The following is a 20,659-nucleotide window of genomic DNA, read 5'->3' as shown; positions in this document are numbered from 1 at the left end:
TGAAATTAGACATGTACACATCACACACCAAGCAGGGAGAAAATGAAATCTCTGTTCGCACGGCATGTCAAATCTTTTCAAATTTGGTTGTACTTACAATGTCTCAGCTTTGTATGAAAGAGGAAAACAGATCTCTGCTGTTGCCATCGCGATGAGCGCTGTGTTCTCTGGGATGAGAGACTGATCGCAGATTGTTTGGTAAACTTCTCGCTAAGCTGAAGCTGAAGCATTTGAAGACATCTTTGTCACAGCATCTCTTTCACGATGGATCAAACTCATTTAAACATGCCGCATGTGAAGCGAGGAGTCTTTCAGGTTTGTGGTTTATTAGACCAGAAAAAAACACCCTACAATGTCATTCACATTGAAGAATGGCTGTTTTTTTCTTTGTTAGCAATTAAACAAGCATAAAAGCAACATGAAACAGTATTTCCAATGTATTTAACTTAAGTAATGTGCCATATTTCCAACTGAAATATTTATTTAGCTTTATAAAACGGTTAGTTCCTGTCCTTGATTCTAATTCACGATAAAACACGGCTATGACCGCTTCACCCAATGGTTCTGTGTATTGCTACACAACACCCTTAGCAATCACTCTTAGCAACATAAACTGTTTGATCTCAATTTATATTGTTCATTGACACTTACTGTATTATGTAGAAGAGTATTGTGAGAAAGATCGATTGAGCGAGTTTATTACCTGCATTCAGATTTAGCATTTTCCTTCAGGTCAGTCCTTTGTTCATAATAAAAAATTATTTTAAATGTCGCTGCAATATCCTTTTAACAGTTAAAGGTTTTTCCCATGACTGACAGCGCTAGTCAAAGCATTTGTCAGTTGTGTCTTGTTCTGTGTTCACAACATTTCAGTCTTTTCAATATAAAACTCTTCGCTACTGACTGACACACTCATAAAGACAATCTTTGCCGCCATCTAATGGCATAATAATGTAACTTCTGTTGCTGTTCACGGTCAGGGACTATTTTTTTTCCGGTGGAAGGAAGGCTTTTAGTGATTTTATGTCATGGAAGTTGCATTGATACATATTTTTTGGCTTTAATATTGGTATTGTGTGGTAACCATTTTATAAAAATAGAAAACAGTTATTTTATGAAGTAATAATATTTCACAAATATTACTTGTTTTTTAATTAATATTACTTGTTTTACTTTATTTGTGACCAAATGCAGTCACTATTCTTTTAAAAACATAAAAAAGTAGTTACATGTTACTACATAATTACTATGTAATTACTATAGTAATAACAGTAAATTATGCATAATTAAAAGTAACTAACCCTAAACCAAACCCTAACCCTACTCATAATTCTATAGTAAGTACATGTAGTTAATTAATATTACTTAGTACTTATTTGAGTAAGTACAACGTAACTACATCACCTTAAAATAAAGTGTTACTCTTTAAGTTGTCCTTGTTACAGTGTAATCATACATTTAAGTACTGAGTAATATTAATTAACAACATGTACTTACGTAGGGTTAGGGTTTGGTTTAGGGATAGTTGCATGTAATTATGCATAATTTACTGTTATTACTGTAATAAGCATATGTAACATATGTAACAAGGATGCTGTAACATAAAGTGTTACCAAATAAAGTGTAACCAAACTTTCAAGATCAAGCAACGACCAAATCACTTATTTTTAAAACAGCCACTCATAAAATAGCAGCTCCATTGCTGTTTGAATAATTTTCTAGTACTATTGGACATATACTATTGCTTAGATTTCATTTTTGACTTGAAAATGAACAAATGCTCTCCTGCAGACATAGATTAATTATAAAGTGAAAGTGAAAGTGACATGTGAAGGCCAAGTATGGTAACCCGTACTCAGAATTTGTCCTCTGCATTTAACCCAACAAAGTTAGTGCACACACATTAAGATTAGTGAACACACACACAGCAAACCATGGACACACAGGTTTGTGCCTGGAGCAGTGGGTAGCCATTTTGCTGTGGCGCCCGGGGAGTGATTGGGGGAGTTAGGTGCCTTGCTCAAGGGCACCTCAGTCATATTGACAATCGAACTCGCAACCTTCGGTTACCAGTCTGACTCTCTAACCATTAGGCCACAACTGCCCCACATCATAATTATCAAAACATATTAAATTTTTCACGCATTACTTAGCTAATATTTACAAGCTATCTGTGACATCACAAACCACCATTATCTGTCGACCCAGAAAAGTTTCCCCACAACTTTTTTTAAACAAAGTGAAGCTCTTGAGTTGGTTAATATATTTTCCCCATTATTACAACAGCAGAAAGGTTTCAAAGGTTTCTGTAACAGCAGCAGATGACCTGTTTTCAATCTCACCTGCGCACGCTCTAATTTTGAGTATGCGACTGACATTGTGGCTGCGATCCGTGGACTGTGAGAGTATGGATCTTTATTCAAGCTGCCAGCTGGGGTCTCAGTGGTGAGTCTATCAGAGTCCTGTTGGCCGGAGCTCAGGTAAGCGGTGTGCTGGAGAGAGCTCTATTAGAGCGGAGTAAAGCCATGTAATCACATTACATTTGCCTCCTTCAGCCCGGTGCCAGAAACTCAAAGCCACATTAGAGACATGGAGAGACCCAGACAAACTCAATCATGTTTAGCCTCTCTCTTGCGCACACACTGACACGTGTTTACATTGCTATCTCAATAAGGGGGAACATACTATTTTTTTTTAGATATCAAAGATAATTATTATGATTGCAGACTAACCCAAAATAATTTCTGTTATTATCATTAATCACTTAGCAATAAATAAAAAGAAAAATAAGTACAGTGATGACAAAAATAAGTAAGTCGTGAATATATAAACGTAAATCCGAATACAAATCTGAATATATATTTATAAGCCTAAATATATATATAAAAGCATATTCTTTATAATTGTTTGGAGGAATTTAGCACATTATAAGCATGAAAACTTGTAGGAATGAGTAAAATTATGCGCAATACCCACAATCCTGCACAAAAATTCAGGCCCTAAGTAGACAATATATGCATTTAAATATTCAGAGTTTATAAATATATATTCAGACTTATAACTACATACAGTATTCAGGATTTACATTTATATATTTAGATTTATATTTATAAGTTCAGAGTTATAACTATACATTCAGTATTTACATTTATGTATTCAAACTTATAACTATATATTCAGATTTGAAACTATATATTCAGACTTAGAACTATATATTCGGATTTACATTTATATATTCAGATTTAAAACTATATATTCAGACTTAGAACTATATATTCGGATTTACATTTATATACTCATGCTTATAAATATGTAGTTGGATTTGTATCTATATATTCAGACTTTATATATTCAGGTTTATAAATATATATTCGGATTTATATCTTTATATTCAGATTTACATTTATATATTCACAACTACTGTAAAACCAAACAGTGAAATTAATTAAATGAAATGAGTTTGTTTCACTCAAATAATAATGAAAGTTCATTGTACTTAATAGAAAAAGGTTGCGTGAACTCAAAATTTCATTGTAGTAAGCTGAACTTAATATGATTGCAGCAGATTTCTAATTCCCAGCATGCTTTGCATCAGACTGTATAAATAAATGTTGAAATTAAGTGTTATTTTGTGTGTTTTTGCACAAGATTAACATAGAGAGACATAAGATAGTGTTTAATGTTGTGTTATGTTGGGATTTACACGGGTTCTGTTATGTTAGTTACGATTGCGGTGAAGAGTAGAGCCTGTGGTTAGATTGAGGATGGGCTGCAAAACTTTTAAGACCACATATACTGTATGTTGTTTACTGTATTGTATGCCATACATGACTGGAATACTGTACTGTATGCCAGTGATGTGATTATTAATGAGAGACACCTGTGCACCACATTAGCCTTGCTCTGCTTCCGTGGCTCTTCGCCCCGCCCCACTTGTCACAAAAATTTTTAAGTTCTACTAACTTAAAAAAAAAAAAATGAGTTTGTTTACTTAAATGTTTTGAGGTAATAAGTTTCCTCAAATGACCTGGTCCAGTTAGCAAACAGCCTGCAACCAGCTAGAAAACACCTAGCAATGACCTAGCAACCTCCCAGAACACCCTAGCAACCACCAATAACATGACGTTCCTTGCCTCCTCTATCACACAAAGTCCTTCAGGCGGAAGCATTGCTGGAATAGTTCTGGAATAGACATTGCTGTGGAATTGCTGTGATAACACCATCTTCTGCGAGGGAAGTCTTTCATCTCTCACTATTGTCAGAGATTTGCAACAGTGTTTGAGGGTCGCAAGAACACACACGTTACATCAGACATAATGAGAACATCGACACGCTTAAGAAGCACACACACACACCACAGCCTGAATGAGAGACAGGCAGCTCCCTAGGTGAGTGTTCTGGTAGAACGAACACAATCAGCTGAAAGACAGGTTGTTAGAAGATAAGAGCTGCCCTTAAAGGCCACAAGACCTCAATCACACTTTAACAAGTTATCTACATGAAGACATACTAAGGACTTCTTCTGCTTAAAATACAGCTAAACTAACAAAAAAGTGACAAAATGTACACAAAACCACAACACACACTACCTGAAGAGGATCTAAAAACACACACAGACTGACACTCACGCATGGCTTGTCTGACTAACTCCGTCACACTTGCTCATTTCTGCTCCAGTCGCTGGGTTTTCTGGAACATTTCTTAGTTTCACAGCTCAGAACAAGAGCTTCATGACTGCCAAGATGCTCTGAGCAGCTTCACTCTCTCGGAATACTGAACACCTAACAAATATGAGCATGCAATTTACAGCACAACAACAGTATGAAGGGATATTTTTGCTTTGTTGCCATTTTTATCCATAGTATTGACAGAGAGAAGAAAATCATTGGGAGAAGAAAAGAGAATGGATTAGGGAAGTGACATGAGCCGCATTTGAACTTACATGATCAAGTAGGACGTTCCTGGGTCAACATATTTTGTTGATCCTTGAATGTTGTTGCTACAAAAAAAGCCATTTTTTTCCTCCATAGTCTAATGGGTATGTTTTACCATACATATAATAAATATTACGGTCAGTGAATGAAGTAGACAGATGCCGAAGAACTCAAGAACATCCTGCTCTGCTGGACTAATAAACTTGCGTTGGTCACACAGAACTAAACTACACTAGTGTCAACTGCAATTACCGCAAGGCTTCTGCCATGGTGATCAAACTGAGAGAGGATGGAAGTCATAAACGCTGAGCTATCATGGAACTCTGGCCAAATTTGCATAAACAGAACTGATTTATGGGTATTCGGGTAGTCAGACTGAAACTATGAGGCAGAAGCATGCATGACATTATCCGTTTAATGGAATTTCATGCTCTGTCTCTCGCTTGTTATATGATAAGAAATGTTTCTCTCATTAGATATAATACTCACTATGAGCATTCTGAAAGTTTCAGAGGCAGGGACCAGAGGTTACACAAGCACCAATCACACCAAATTGTACAATAGGTTGGCACAAAAGCACAAATAAATGTGATCCGTTTACATGTCTCAAAGGTATCTGAAAAGAAAGACAGAAAGAAAGAAAGAAAGAAAGAAAGAAAGAAAGAAAGATAGATAGATAGATAGATAGATAGATAGATAGATAGATAGACAGATAGATAGACAGACAGATAGACCGATAGACAGACAGACAGACAGACAGACAGACAGATAGATAGATAGATAGATAGATAGATAGACAGACAGACAGACAGAGATAGATAGACCGACAGACAGACAGACAGATAGTTAGATAGACAGACAAACAGACAGAGAGAGATAGATAGACTGACAGACAGACAGACAGATAGTTAGATAGACAGACAGACAGACAGACAGAGATAGATAGACCGACAGACAGACAGATAGATAGATAGATAGATAGATAGATAGATAGATAGATAGATAGATAGCCAGACAGACAGACAGTCAGAGATAGACAGACAGATAGTTAGATAGACAGACATACAGACAGATAGACAGACAGATAGACAGACAGATAGACAGACAGAGACAGACAGACAGACAGACAGACAGATAGACAGACAGACAGAGAAAGACAGATAGACAGACAGACAGATAGACAGACAGACAGACAGACAGACAGACAGATAGATAGATAGATAGATAGACAGACAGACAGACAGACAGACAGACAGACAGACAGACAGATAGATAGACAGACAGACAGACAGACAGATAGACAGACAGACAGAGATAGACAGACAGACAGACAGATAGATAGATAGATAGATAGATAGATAGATAGACAAACATACAGATAGATAGATTGATAGATAGACCGACAGACAGACAGATAGATAGACAGACAGACAGAGATAGCCAGACAGACAGACAGACAGACAGACAGATAGATAGATAGATAGATAGATAGATAGATAGATAGATAGATAAAACATAATCGGATCTTGACTTTCTTTTGACTTTCCCTTCTCACTAATACACTTTTAACAAAAAGTGTCAAACGCCCCCTAAAAACAGAGACTTTTAAAGTTGAAGACCCGAGGCTCAGGAATATGTTTTAAAGTTTCAGCATTTACTCAATAACAACTCTCACACGGGTCTGCATGTCACTAAAGTACTTCAGCGTGATAAAAAGTGGTGTGGACTGAACGAAACGGCTCAACAGAAGAATCTGAGGAGCCCGGAGGTGAACCCATACGTCTCACCGTACAGCCCTATTGAGAAACAAACTCGTGATTTGTGTTGGTTCGAGAAACATCATGCTGGACACGGGCATTCATAACACAACACTGGTGACAATGGAAGCCATTTCAGCACTCGACCAAAGGAGAGATAGTATCGCAACCGGCTCGGTAATTATGAGGCTAAACCAAAGTGACAAGCGGTTTTGATTGTGGAAACAGAGGTTCTGAGATACAGACCGGGATAATACATGCTGTAATGGTATTATTGCAACCCTCCGCAGAGAGTGACTCAGGTATCAGAGCGGCCCCTGAGAGGGAGCCAACAGCCAATGCAATTACTTCCTATTAATGACTTACACGGGGTGAGCAGATCCACCCCCAAACATGCTTGGAATCAGATTCAGTGCCTTTAAAAAATTTTTGGCTTATTGATTTGCGGTAATCTGATCAAAATGTTTTCAAATAAAATAAAAGACGTGTTCATGCTGACCTCAGTTGATTCCCAGAGCTTGATGAAGATAAAGATATGGCCATGTTTGGGTCAGATGTATTAATCATGCAGGTTTTTGATATGATACATCTTTTCTTTCCAGACTTGGGAAAGCAAATGTGATTAGCTGATTCATGTAAACCCATATGCTAAGAGCGGATATGACTGGTTGATCCCTGTAAATCTGAATGGTAAGATTAGATGTGATTGGCTGATGAAATGGGATGCCATATGGGGTGGAGATGAAAACACAAACTGCAAGGTAAGAAGTAAAAAAGGTTGATATTTGACATTTGATATTCAACAGTGCTTTGCATCTGCCTGCATTGACACCATTTTCTTTAAGAGCTGCTGTGCAGCCAAAATTATATACCAGTTATCACTGTAAAGCTGCTTTGACACAATCTGCATTGTAAAAAGCGCTATATAAATAAAGGTGACTTGATGTATAAAAAAAAAAAAAAAAAATTGCAAATTGGGAGAAAAGAAAAAAAAAGAAAGAAAAAAAGAGATCAAGTATATGGGGACCCAAATGTGTTACTCAATAATCAACAGATAAATAAATAAAAAATTAAAAATGAATCAAATCAATTAATAAACATGTTAACATGGGGGTTAAGATAATTAAGAATTTGGTCATTTAAAAATAATTTCATACTATAAAAATACTGAAAATACAATGTTGGCCATTTACAGTATTAAAATAAAGGGGAAAAAATAGTTATACAACCATTCAAAAGTGTGTTTTTGAAAGAAGTCTTTTCTGCTCACCAAGGCTGAATTTATTTGATCATAAATAGAGTAAAAACAGTAAAATTGTGAAATATTATTATCATTTTAATTTTTTTTATATATATTTTAATTTATTAAAATATATTAAAATATAATTTATTCCTGTAATGGCAAAACTGAATTACTTCACTCTTCAGTGTCACATGATCCTTCAGAAATAATTCTAATATGCTGATTTTCTGCTCAAGATGCTTTTGCATTATTATCAATGTTGAAAACCTGAACAGCATTTTTTTTTTTTTAAATAAAAATATTTTGTAATATTATTAATGTTTTTACAGTCACTTTTTATCCATTTAATGCATTCTTAATGAATGCAAATATTAATTTCTTTCAAAAATATTTTTAATACATCTTTAATATCTTTAATACACTTAATATATTTCTTTCTCAAATGATTATACAGTGGCATAAATAGGCCTGAATTGGTAAATGCAAGAGATGAAGAATGAATGTTGAAGAATAAATAGTATGAAGTGTCATTTTGAAAGCCAACAAAAATATGATCATAATGTAAATCTTCAAGACACACTCTTTTGTTCAACCCAGATGTCATTTCCAACAATACGGGAACTAAAAGACACTCTTGAGTCTAAAGCTGTCACAATAGATACAACACCTTAGGCACAATGTGATCGACACAGCCAAAGTTTCCATAAAACATGGAGGCTTCTCAATAAAAGATCAACCGATTAAGAGATCTTCTTAAAGGGATAGTTATTTACTCAGCTTCGTGTCGTTCCAAACCCCATGTTGTTATTTTTTCCCATGGAACACACTTTGCATGTATATTTTACATACAATGACAGTTCATCGTAAACACGTCTATCAAGCACCAAAAAGGACAAACACACTATAAAAATAGTCCATACATCTACAGATTTCTGTCATTGTACATAAAATATATTTGTCCCAAGATGCTTCAGATTCTCCTTTTGTATTCCACAGAAAAAAATAGGACCATACTTGTTTGGAACGGCATGAGCGTGAGACAGATTTTCATTCATCCATTTCTATTGCTCTACAAAGATGTCTTGTTAATTTCTCATGATTTGTCAAAACTCTCAGGACAGTCAAAAGATCTTTTTCCAGTTCAATCCTGACGAGAAACATCTAAACATTAATTCATAATGACAGTTTCAGATTTATCATCCCACAGATGTTCGGATCATTCCCAGTGTTTCAGGCTCCTGCACAGACGCGTGTTTCGAGGCCGTCGAAATGATAGGGAACAGCTGGCGACTGAGTCGTTTCCTCTGACCCCAGCGCATTCGAACGGCGCCCCCTAAATAAACCTGTCAGATGTGGTTAGATACGGGCACTGCGGGGCGGTGTGCCAACTCCACCCACCTCTCCGGGCCTGCCATCTGTTAAATATGCCACACGCGAGCCAGAAGACCTCTGAGACGCGCAACATCGAGAGGGGCTGGCGAACATTCAAATAAGCTCCAATGTATTTGCAACTCTCTCTGATAAATTAAAACTCAAAGCAGTGGAAATCTATAATGGTGTCAGAAGCAGGCGAGCAAATAAGACCATTTTTCCACATAATCGCAAACAAAAACAAGTAAATCAAGCAGATGAAATGATTTAGGATGTCTCCTGTAGACGGCAGTACCATGTACTGTTCTATTACGACTGACAAATGAGATCAGTGTCGGAAAACATTCATTTCTGTGAGAGCCTTGGAAAGCTATTGAGTTTGTTTTATATAATTTATCGATATGAGAAATGTCAACAATAAAACACTAGCTATTATAGACATATATCATAGATCACACTTACTGTCTAGACAGAGTACTAAAATTACTGTAACGGCACAGAGTAAGTAGCTCGCTTATTCAAGCTGAATTGTGTTGCTTCTGCACAAAAACGAAACTGTAAAAATAATGAAACCCCAAAGAAATTACATCCTTGACTTTTAAGTTTCATCTACCATTGTTGTTATTGTTCATGAAAACTAAAATTATTACAAATCACTTTTGTTAATTTAAATAAATCAGAAATAAAACAAAATATAAATATTACAAGACAAGCTTAAAAATTAAAAACTTTTAAAACAAAAATTTTATCTTTATTGTTACATTGGCAATGTTTAAGTACTAAAATTACTAAAATTAAACTGAAATAAAATAGATTAAAGCTATATATATATATATATATATATATATATATATTTATAGAGAGAGAGAGAGAGAGAGAAGATCACCTCTGCAGAAGTACCGCCTACTTCATCATTGCAAATTTAGCCCCGCCCACTGGCTTGTTAGTGAGATGACAAAGAGATAAGAGCGATACAGGATCACTGGACTAAAAATAACATTACCTTCCCAAGGATCCTAATGCTAGGAATGTGGTTATTTATTTTCAACAATGTGAATGTCTCAGTTGAGCATTTGTATTCTGTACATTTCACTGTGGATTCTTTGGTAAATCAGTCGCAATTTCGGCGCAGGCTTTGCAAACAGACTTTTATGATATGGACTCGACAGTAATGCAACAACATGCAAGTAACTGTATTAATTCTAATGCCTGATCTGATATGTAATGATTCATGTACAGTCAGATGTTCTTTGTCTGTGTCAGTAAATCAAACCAGTGACTAAACGGTCAATTTCACGTTGTTACTCTTAGTAGGATGAAAATAATCTGTTATTTAAACTGTGATTAAATTATATATAGGAAACGATTAAAGAACGTTCTCTTTACAATCGCTGGAGCTGTCAATCAAACAGCGCAAGTGTATCAGTGACTGAGTTCTGGACTCTCGCCAAAACTCTTGTTAAAATCAACGAATCTCTTATTTACATCGTGTTTGCACTGTTAGTTATGATGAAATCATTAATTAGTGTGCAGAAATCGAGTTACAATGATGAGATCACTGCATTCATGCACTCAAGAACATGTCTGTTATCGGCTACAATGTTCATCACTGCAACCTTTCATGCCTCGATCTAAATATAATGCTATAATCAACACTTTTATGATCAGTTAACCTTGAGAGCTGTGATATTAAAAATGTGCTAAAAGTTTTCAAGAGAGTTCCACATGTAATACTTAGCTATTTTATATGCAAAGATGTTAGCCAATCACAGCAGTGGGCATTTACACTGAAGTCTCACAGCAGACACGCCCCTTAAAACAAGGCGTTCAAATAAGAGGGCTAAAATCAGGGTATGAAAAATTATGACATTTTTTGATGTAAAAAGCATACTAACATTATAAGTGCACCCCAGGAAACATTATAAAACAATGCAGTTCATGACCCCTTTAAAGTGCGTAGATCTGCACCGGTGTACACAATCAAGTATTAGAAATTCATCTTGCGTTGTAAAAGTTGCTGCGAGCAAAATTAGCTTTAAAAGCATACATGAATGCATATTTCAAAAATCCAGCAGAAATAGTACATCATCCGGCCACCATTCTGACCTTGCATAATAAATACCCTTTGTTAGGCTCCCTGACGAGAGTGTTGTCTGCAGTAATGGATGTTACAGTTACTTACATATTCACCGTAGGTATCCTGCACGGCTGGAGGGGGAGGTCTGTACCCTGGTGGGGGCGGAGCTCCTCGTGCTCTCTGTGAAGGAACGCCCCTTCCTCTGCTGGACGGAACCCTGCTGGGCGGAGCTCCTCTGGGCGCCACCCCCCGCGGAACTGCAGCCTGAGGCGGAGGAACACCCCCTCTACACCTGCAGAACAAACACCTCATAAATTATATCAATATAATTTCATATGTAAATCAATTCATATTGTGAAGGAATCATATGTGAGACATTACAACAGGAACAATGATGAACACAAACTAGTGTAAAAAAAATAGTCATATACACTGTAAGTGAAAAATTTGGGCATAAACAAACTGAATTAGTGATGTAGGGTTAGTTATGCCAAAAATGAAAATTATGTCATTTATTACTCACCCTCATGTCGTTCCACACCCATAAGACCTTTGTTCATCTTCGGAACATAAATTAAGATACTTTTGATGAATCTGATAGCTCAGTGAGGCCTCCATTGCCAGCAATGTCACTGAACTTCTCAAGATCCAGAAAGGTACTCAAAACATATTTAAAACAGTTTATGTGAGTACAGTGGTTCTACCTTAATATTATAAAGCGACGAGAATACTTTTTGTGCGCCAAAAAAACAAAATAACGACTTTTCAACAATATCTAGTGATGGGCGATTTCAAAACACTGCTTCATGAAGCTTCGAAGCTTTACGAATCTTTTGTTTCAAATCAGTTGTTTGGAGCGCCAAAGTCACGTGATTTCAGCAGTTTGGCAGTTTGATATGTGATGCGAATCACTGATTTGAAACAAAAGATTCGTAAAGCTTCGAAGCAGTGTTTTGAAATCGCTCATCACTAGATATTGTTGTTTTTAATAATTTTTTTTTTGTTTTTTGTTTTTAATAATATTAAGGTAGAACCACTGTACTCACATGAACTGTTTTAAATATGTTTTGAGTACCTTTCAGGATTTTGAGAGGGTCAGAGACATTGCTGGCAATAGAGGCCTCACTGAGCCATCAGATTTCATCAAAAATATCTTAATATGTGTTCTGAAGATGAAAGAAGGTCTTACGGGTGTAGAACGACATGAGGGTGAGTAATAAATGACATTATTTTCAGTTTTGAACTAACCCTTTAAAAAAGTTTTCAACTAAAAATATGTTCTTAGATGATTAAATATGTTTTATAGACTAATAATATGTTTAATATATTTATATATATTTATAGTCATAATATATTTAACATTTTTCTGGTCCCCATGTAATTTCCATAATTCCACAGATTTGATGACATTAATATTAATCCAAGACATGGAAAATAGTAGTAAAAACATCCAAATTTTTGACTACTTAGTACACTATGGTTCAACAGTTCGAGGACTTTATTTTTGGAATTTTTAAAAGAATGAATTCTTTTATTCAGCAGGGATGCACTAAATTGATCAAAAGTGACAGCAAAGCCTTTTACATTGTCACAAAAAATTATATTTCAAATAAATGTTATGTTGAACTTTCTGTGACACTGAAGACTGGAGCTTTGCCATCACAGGAATACATTTTAAAATATATTAAAATAGAAAGCAGCTATTTTAAATTGCAATAATATTTTACAACATTGCTGTTTTTAATGATCAAACATATTTGTATTTTTGGTCAAATAAATGCAGCTTTGGTGAGCATAAAACATTAAAAAATCTTGCCGAGTATATAAAAAATTCCACTTTAAAATCTGGACAGATCTAGTCTAGTTTCTGGCTATCATTTACAAAATAACAATACACCATTGATTATATTCTATCCTCTAATGGAAGATTACTTTGATGGTTTGATTGAATTTTCCTCTCCAACTATAATGAAAATGAGACTGATTTGAAGAAATGACATTAGCATCAGTCCATGTGAGAATAAATCTGCCAGTTATACCGCATTAAACTCTCAGTGGAGTTTAAAATTCTTTGCTCAATAAACAACAGAGAAAAAAAAAAAAGAATGAACAGAGAACGTGAAATTAAGGAGTTATGAGTTATGAGCTATGAAATCAGTCTGCTGGTTAGTTAAGTTAACCAATCATATCCTCTGTTGAGGTATAGTCACGTGAGTTTTTTGTTGCGCATCGAGGGATTTATTCTGTAAATGTGTTTCCATCGTAGTTTATGCCTCTTCTTATTGGATAAAAATGTATCCGCCTCAACTGAGCACATTATTGTTTTTTATGCGCATCTTGGAGATTTCATCCAACGTTTTTAATTGCAATATCCCAAAATGCGCATAAAAATAGGTGGATGGAAACATAGCTAGTGATTACAATACAATCAAACCCGATCGAACGCAGCCGCACCTGTGCGGTCCCGGCGCTGGTGTTCCTCTGCCTCGTGTGCTGGTTTTGCCTCTCGCCGCCGGGACTTTCGCGTCCTCCGAGCCGCCGTTCAGATACGTCAGCTCCTGTAGCTGAGCCTGTCTGATCTCATCATTATAGTCCTGTACGACACACACACACACATGGGCACAAGTTAATGAGCTGTAACGTGCAATAACGGTCCACTTGTTTTTCAAGGGGAAATATATGCCCCCTGCAACCCCAAACACGCACCAACATGTGTTTTCCCCCAAGAGGAAGCATTCTGTATATAAATAGTAACATTTAATCTAGCTTTTCATTAGCATAACAGATGTGACTGAGATATTATATACATAAAGTCAATACTGCGCACACACGTGTACATATTATGCACAGTGTCTAGTATAAAGCAGAGAACATTTATTTTTGGTCTGATGGTAATAAACCCTGCAATCAGGTGATGCTGATGTAGATCGCACCCACACCTGTATGCACAGACGTACCGGAATAAGGAATTTTTTTATCTCTTCCAGAGCGTGACCCATTCTGGCGTATGCTTCTGCGGGGGGAGCGAACACCTCAATCAGCACGTGGAGATCTTCGTTAAGGTGATGATACTTTGCTTCTCCGCTCTTTCGCAGTTCTTCTTCCTGTTAAGGTAAGCGTACGAAAAAAGAAACATTTATGCAATTGCACACTTTTACCAGCACCGTCCTCTGCTAAAGGAACCAAAAATAGTGTAAATTAAGTGTCAATTAAACTGTTTTTTTTTGTTTTGTTTTTTTTAAGTTTTACTTATTGAAAAAGTTAAAGGATTAGTTCACTTTAAAATGAAAATTACCCCAAGCTTTACTCACCCTCAAGCCATCCTAGGTGTATATGACTTTCTTCTTTCAGATGAACACAAACAGAGATATATTAATAAATATCCTGATTCATCCGAGCTTTATAATGGCAGTGAACGGGACCAACGAGTATGAAGCTGAAGAAAGTGCATCCATCCATTATAAACATTCTCCACACGGTACGGGGGTGTTAATAAAGGCCTTCTGAAGCAAAGCGTTGCGTTTGTGTAATAAAAATATCCATATTTAACACGTTATAAAGTAAAATATCTAGCTTCTGCCAGACCGCCTTCCATATTCAACTTATGAAAGTAAGTTGAATATGGAAGGCGTAGGACGTAGCGTAAGCGTTTTGAACTGCGAGAGGCGTTACGCTTTCTTAGTAAGTTGAAGATATTTTACTTTATAACTTGTTAAATATGGATATTTTCCATACACAAACGCATTGCTTCACTTTAGAAGGCCTTTATTAACCCCCCGGAGCCGTGTGGAGTACATTTATAATGGATGGGTGCACTTTCTTCAGCTTCATACTCGTTGTTTCCCGTTCACCGCCATTATAAAGTTTGGACGCGTCAGGATATTTATTAATACAACTCCGATTGTGTCCATCAGAAAGAAGAAAGTCATATACACCTAGGATGGCTTGAAGGTGAGTAAAGCTTGGGCTAATTTTCATTTTAAAGTGAACAAATCCTTTTAATATTTTAAAATAAAATAAAAATAAATAAAAAAGTACAGTAGCAAAAACAGCCTGTTCAAAAAGTTTACGTTCAAAAAGTTTATTAAAAGAAATTAATACTTTTATTCAGCAAGGACACATTAAATTGATCAAAAGTGACACTAATGACATTTATTATGTTACAAAAAATTTCTATTTTCAAATGAACTTTCTATTCATCAAAGAAGTAATGTAAATAATAATTTAGAAATAGAAGACACAGGAAGGAAAGATCCTTTTTCCACCTTCGAAATGTCACGTTCTGGATATTGAGGATGTAAATAAATAAATAAGCAGAATTAATAAACTGCACATAGTAATTATGCCATGCATATTCAATTCAATTAAAATGGAAATTCCATATGCAAATCCATTAACACTGGGCAGCAAGTGTAGGGGGGGCTTGTATCCAGCACTGTGAGCTGGCGCAAAGCAAAAGAGCAATTTAACAGGAACTGTGAGACAAAAACATGGCAAAGAATTACATCAGCCCACCCGTCAGATGCACAGATGACGCTGCTTTATTTCAAAAGCAGGGTGAGATTCTTTTATTTAACATGGTGTTTCATTGGAGAGCAAAACGTGCTGTTAAGCGCGTGTGTGTCTGTCTGCTATGCTTCCTCTGATGTAATGCAGTTAATCTGGTGTCTTTAAGACAGTCGCTGTTATGCAAATGAGATGCTAATTCCATCCGCAAATCTGCTGCTTACTGAAAGAGGTCAGCTTAGTGCTGATATGGTGAGGTAACAGAGCGTGTGTGTGCGTGCAGTGGCAGTCGAGATGGGTCATGATTAAAGACTAGTCAACTAGTTGTCCAAAAATCAACTAGTGAGGTTGACTAGTTTTAAGGCTCGTTCACACCAAGAATGATAACTATAAAGATAACGATAAAGATATAGTTCTAAAAATTGTTGTAAATATAAAAGAATAGCACTGTCCATACCACAACTGTAATGATAACGATATAGAGAAACAATATCATTGGGATCACTTTTAGAATGATTTTTTTCCAGCTGTTGAACAATGAAACACTGACAGCCAATCAGAATCCGTTCTAATTTAAGGGCTCGCACATTTAAAATGGCAGACGACATTGCGGAGAAGTTAATCGCAGAGGTCTAGAAAAATTCACCACTGTTTGACAAGTCAAATGCCTTTTCAAGAATACTCTAAAGAAAATGGATAAATGGAAAACAATCGGTCATACCCTCGGAATAAATGATGAGAAGTATTGACGATGAGATCATTCTGCCCGGCTAGCAAAGTGTGTAACATAAAATTACCTCAGTATCCAGTGCTAGTTTCGACAAAATTGTCTTACTTCTTTTGAAGTTGCAGTGAAAAAGACTAGGTGTTGTTTTTATTCCACAATATTGACTTTGTCAGCTAAATTCACTGTTAGATTAGATCAAATGCACTAGCTATTTACTCGAAACATAGCATGCTGAGGACATCTGCAGGTTAAAGAAGTGTAAATGCAACATGAACAGCAAAAACATGTTGTACACACTTTGAAACCACAGCGCATGATCTTAGAATAAATAGACCGTTATCATTCGTTGGTGTGGACGCAAATATAGTTATCGTTATAGTTATCTTTATAGTCATCGGCCCTTTACACTTGTTAATCAGACTTTAAGGAGCATCTGGCATAATTTTTTTAAACAGCAAATTAGAGGTTTCCCTTTTAAAATGCATCTTGCATTAAAAAAATTTAATAACAATTTATTTATTAAATATTTATTTCAGAGGTAGAGCAAGTTGTTACATTTTGATGAAAGATTATTAAAATCAATATTTTTTATCCTTTTGAATAATATGCACTGATGAATTTTTCAATATAAGACCAGGAACCTGTGCAGTAAGCGATTTCTGAGAAACGCTGTTGAACGTGGATCGGACCGAGCAGCACAACACACTTCTAGCCAATCAGCAGTAGGGGGCATGTCCACTTATAATGGGGGAGGAGAGAGAATGAGCAAGAGGGAGATTTGAAGAAAGACTGTAGAAAGGCAGATGGCTGAGAGACATTACAAAAGAGAAAAGCTCAGAGGAATATTACTGGAAAATGAAGGACTATGATCAGGCAAGAGCTTTAGGACCAGCGTTAATATGGAGATACCTAAGCGAGAAGGCATGAAAACGGACGCCGAGGTTGTGTTGTTTCTGCTCCATATGTGAGTAACATTGGATTTGCTGTTTCACAGAACCAAGACATGCTTTTGTTGTAATGTTAGCTATAGTAATAAGACAGTTTTGAGTGTCATTGTTTGTCTGGAGCTGCTGTGCTGCTGGCGACTAACAACAAACTCTTGCTTATATATATCCTTGTGTACTGTATGCTCATTTTTTGTTCTTCCTTGTCGATCTTCGCTCTATTTTTCATGAAGAATTATTTTGCTTCCCTTCGGCTATGATAAAGAGACATTCACTCTTGAATTGTGTGTTCGTGTATTTTGGGGGCGGAGCAATGAAGGGAGGGGTGTGTTTGTTTGGGTTAATTTTTCAGAAATTGCTTACTGCACCTTTAAGGATGTAAAAGTATCAGTTTTGATTAAAAAAATAATTATGTTATATTTGTATGGTCTACAACTTTTTAAGAGCATATTTTCTATATTTATCGGTGAACACACATATATGTTTTAAGTTTTCTAAACTGCTTCCAAAAAACAACCTCTTGTGGGGTTTGGGGCGTGTATGTTTACTATCAACATCGTTTGGTAAATTCTGTGAAATTCGTTTCTGCAAATTCTAGAACATCAAAGAGAATTATGAGCTTTAAGCAAATCTCTCCTCTCTGCTGTGAGACGGCACTGCAGGAGAATCTCCAAACGGCTTAAAACCGTGCAGGTGAGCGTTCCAGATCCAAACCGTCCAATTTGCGCCGCACAATTCTCCCTCTCTCGCTTTTCTCCATGGAGAGCTTGTTCACCAAAATCTGACAGGACCGGAGGAGTGCAGCAGTCAATAACAACACGCCCAATTAGTAGATAAAACCTTCCAGAACACCCTGAGCTCTGTAACAGCTGTCTGAAGGGAGAAGATTGCTCGTGTGAACAGGGAATGTAATTGCAAGCACGCTTATACATGCACACATCAAAATCACCTGCGGTTGAGCTATTCAGAAATGGCCCAAAACCAACATGACACGCACAAATCTGTGAAAAATATGCTGTTGGGGAAATGTCGATAATTTAGAGGATACAAATTATGGATTTTCCTGACTCTTTTGAAATACATTTTGCATACAAAAAGTTGGCTAATTACAGCTATGTCATTTAGAACACTCTTAAAGGTGCAGCCTGTTCTAAAAGTTTATGTCACAGTTTTTGTGTTTATTTACAAAAAATAATACTTTCTTGAGCAGCAAATCAGCATTTTAGAATGTTTTTTGAAGAATCATGTGACACTGAAGGCTGGAGTAATGATGCTGAAAATTCAGCTTTGCACCGATATGAAAAAGTTTGTCCGATACGATAACCGATATTTTTTTATATATATATATTTGAAAGCCGATAACCGATATATTGGCCAATAAATCTAAATCTTTTTTTTTTTAATTTTTGAGAGCCTGATTACAAAAATGAAAAGTCTCAACATTAAAAGCCATGTCCCGAGCACACAATTATAATGTTCTCATTATAATATTATGTAACCTATATGACAGACTTGCTCTATATGTTGCAATTAACTGTATTTTCCTTTTTGAAGTGATTTCAATCATATTTCAAGCAATTCAAAACCATAATGGCAGACAGTACACATCTGAAGTGTCTCAGCTGAAGGAAATAATCAACTTTTTATCAGCTTTTATATAACGGCCAAATTTGCCGATAACGATAACATTAAAAATGAACATATTTCGGCCGATACGAATATTGTGGCCGATATATCGTGCATCCCTATAAATTATGCTTTAAATATATAAAATATATTGTATTTTATAATATATAGAAAGTTATAATAATATTATATGCTAATATTATAGCATTTTTGTTCAAATAAATGCAGCCGCAGTGAGCATAAAAGACTTATGCTCAACAACATTCAAAAAAATCTTACCGACCCTTTTGAAAGGTAGCATATGTTTTCACTTTATTCTCTATGGGAGCTGAGTGAGGGGATTGTGGGATTGACAGTGAAGCATCAAAAACTTTATGAAAAGTGCAAAAATGCAGGATTGCAGCCAATCACTGTGGGGTGATCTTTCTGATGAACACAATCGGAGTTATATTAATAAATATCCTGACACATCCAAGCTTTATAAAGGCAGTGAATGGACCAATGAGTATGAAGGTCAAGAAAGTGCATCCATCCATTATAAATGTACTCCACACGGCTCCGTGGGGTTAATAAAGGCCTTCTAAAGTGAAGCGATGCGTTTGTGTAAAAAAAATATTCATATTTAACATGTTATAAAGTATAATATCTAGCTTCCGCCAGACCGCCTTCCGTATTCAACTTACGAAGAAAGTGTAACACCTCTCGCAGTTCAAAACGCTTACGCTACGTCCTACGCCTTCAGTGTTCAACTTACGAAAAAAGCTTTTTTTCGTAAGTTGAATATGGAAGGTGGTCTGGCGGAAACTAGATATTTTACTTTATAACTTGTTAAATATGGATATTTTTCTTACACAAACACATCGCTTTGCTTCAGAAGGCCTTTATTAACCCTCCGGAGCCGTGTGGAGTATGTTTATAATGGATGGATGCACTGTCTTGAGCTTCATACTCGTTGGTCCCGTTTACTGCCATTATAAAACTCGGATGCGTCAGGATTTTTATTAATATAACTCTGATTGTGTTCATCTGAAAGAAGAAAGTCATATACACCAAAGATGGCTTGAGGGTGAGTAAAGCTTGGGTTATTTTCATTCTTTCATTCTGACTTGCATTATAAGCAAAAACAAATAAATTGTACAAAACAACCTCTTTGAGAATGAGAATGCTTCTGAATTATTTGAACAGCCAAAGTCAGTTGAGTGAACTGCTGGAAGAACTACTCTGTTGTTTGCCAATAACCCCAAAAGCCTGTCAGAATATATCTCTCTTTCCCTTTGTCTCTTGTGCTCTTTCTCTCTCTGACAGGACGCTGAGGTTAGCATTTCTTTATGACATCGTATCCCTCTTTCCAGGTGAGGTGGGGGGGGGGAGCGGCCCATCAGCAACTATCGATCGATTCAATCAGCGGCGCAGCACGCAGAAAAGCGACAGACGCAGTGGAGATCGTTCAGAACGCTTCTCACCCATGACAGCG

The 20,659-nt window shown here is 36.2% G+C and overlaps 1 protein-coding gene across 2 annotated transcripts in view; it reads right to left on the bottom strand.

Annotated features, from left to right (window-relative positions):
* The window catches only part of khdrbs3 (KH domain containing, RNA binding, signal transduction associated 3), a 145,855-nt gene that overhangs the window by 34,451 nt on the left and 90,745 nt on the right, over positions 1–20,659 (bottom strand). For both annotated transcript variants that reach the window (XM_051872712.1, XM_051872711.1), the window contains exons 4-6: positions 14,340–14,486; positions 13,837–13,976; positions 11,488–11,674 (exon numbers count right to left, since the gene is read on the bottom strand). In XM_051872712.1, the coding sequence (XP_051728672.1) occupies positions 11,488–11,674; positions 13,837–13,976; positions 14,340–14,486 (474 nt within the window). The remainder of the gene's footprint in view (positions 1–11,487; positions 11,675–13,836; positions 13,977–14,339; positions 14,487–20,659) is intronic.

Source organism: Ctenopharyngodon idella, chromosome 19 (assembly GCF_019924925.1).
Source record: "Ctenopharyngodon idella isolate HZGC_01 chromosome 19, HZGC01, whole genome shotgun sequence".
Classification (NCBI taxonomy): Eukaryota; Metazoa; Chordata; class Actinopteri; order Cypriniformes; family Xenocyprididae; genus Ctenopharyngodon; species Ctenopharyngodon idella.
Note: the sequence above shows the minus strand (reverse complement) of the source record. Positions and strands in the feature narration are given on the sequence as shown.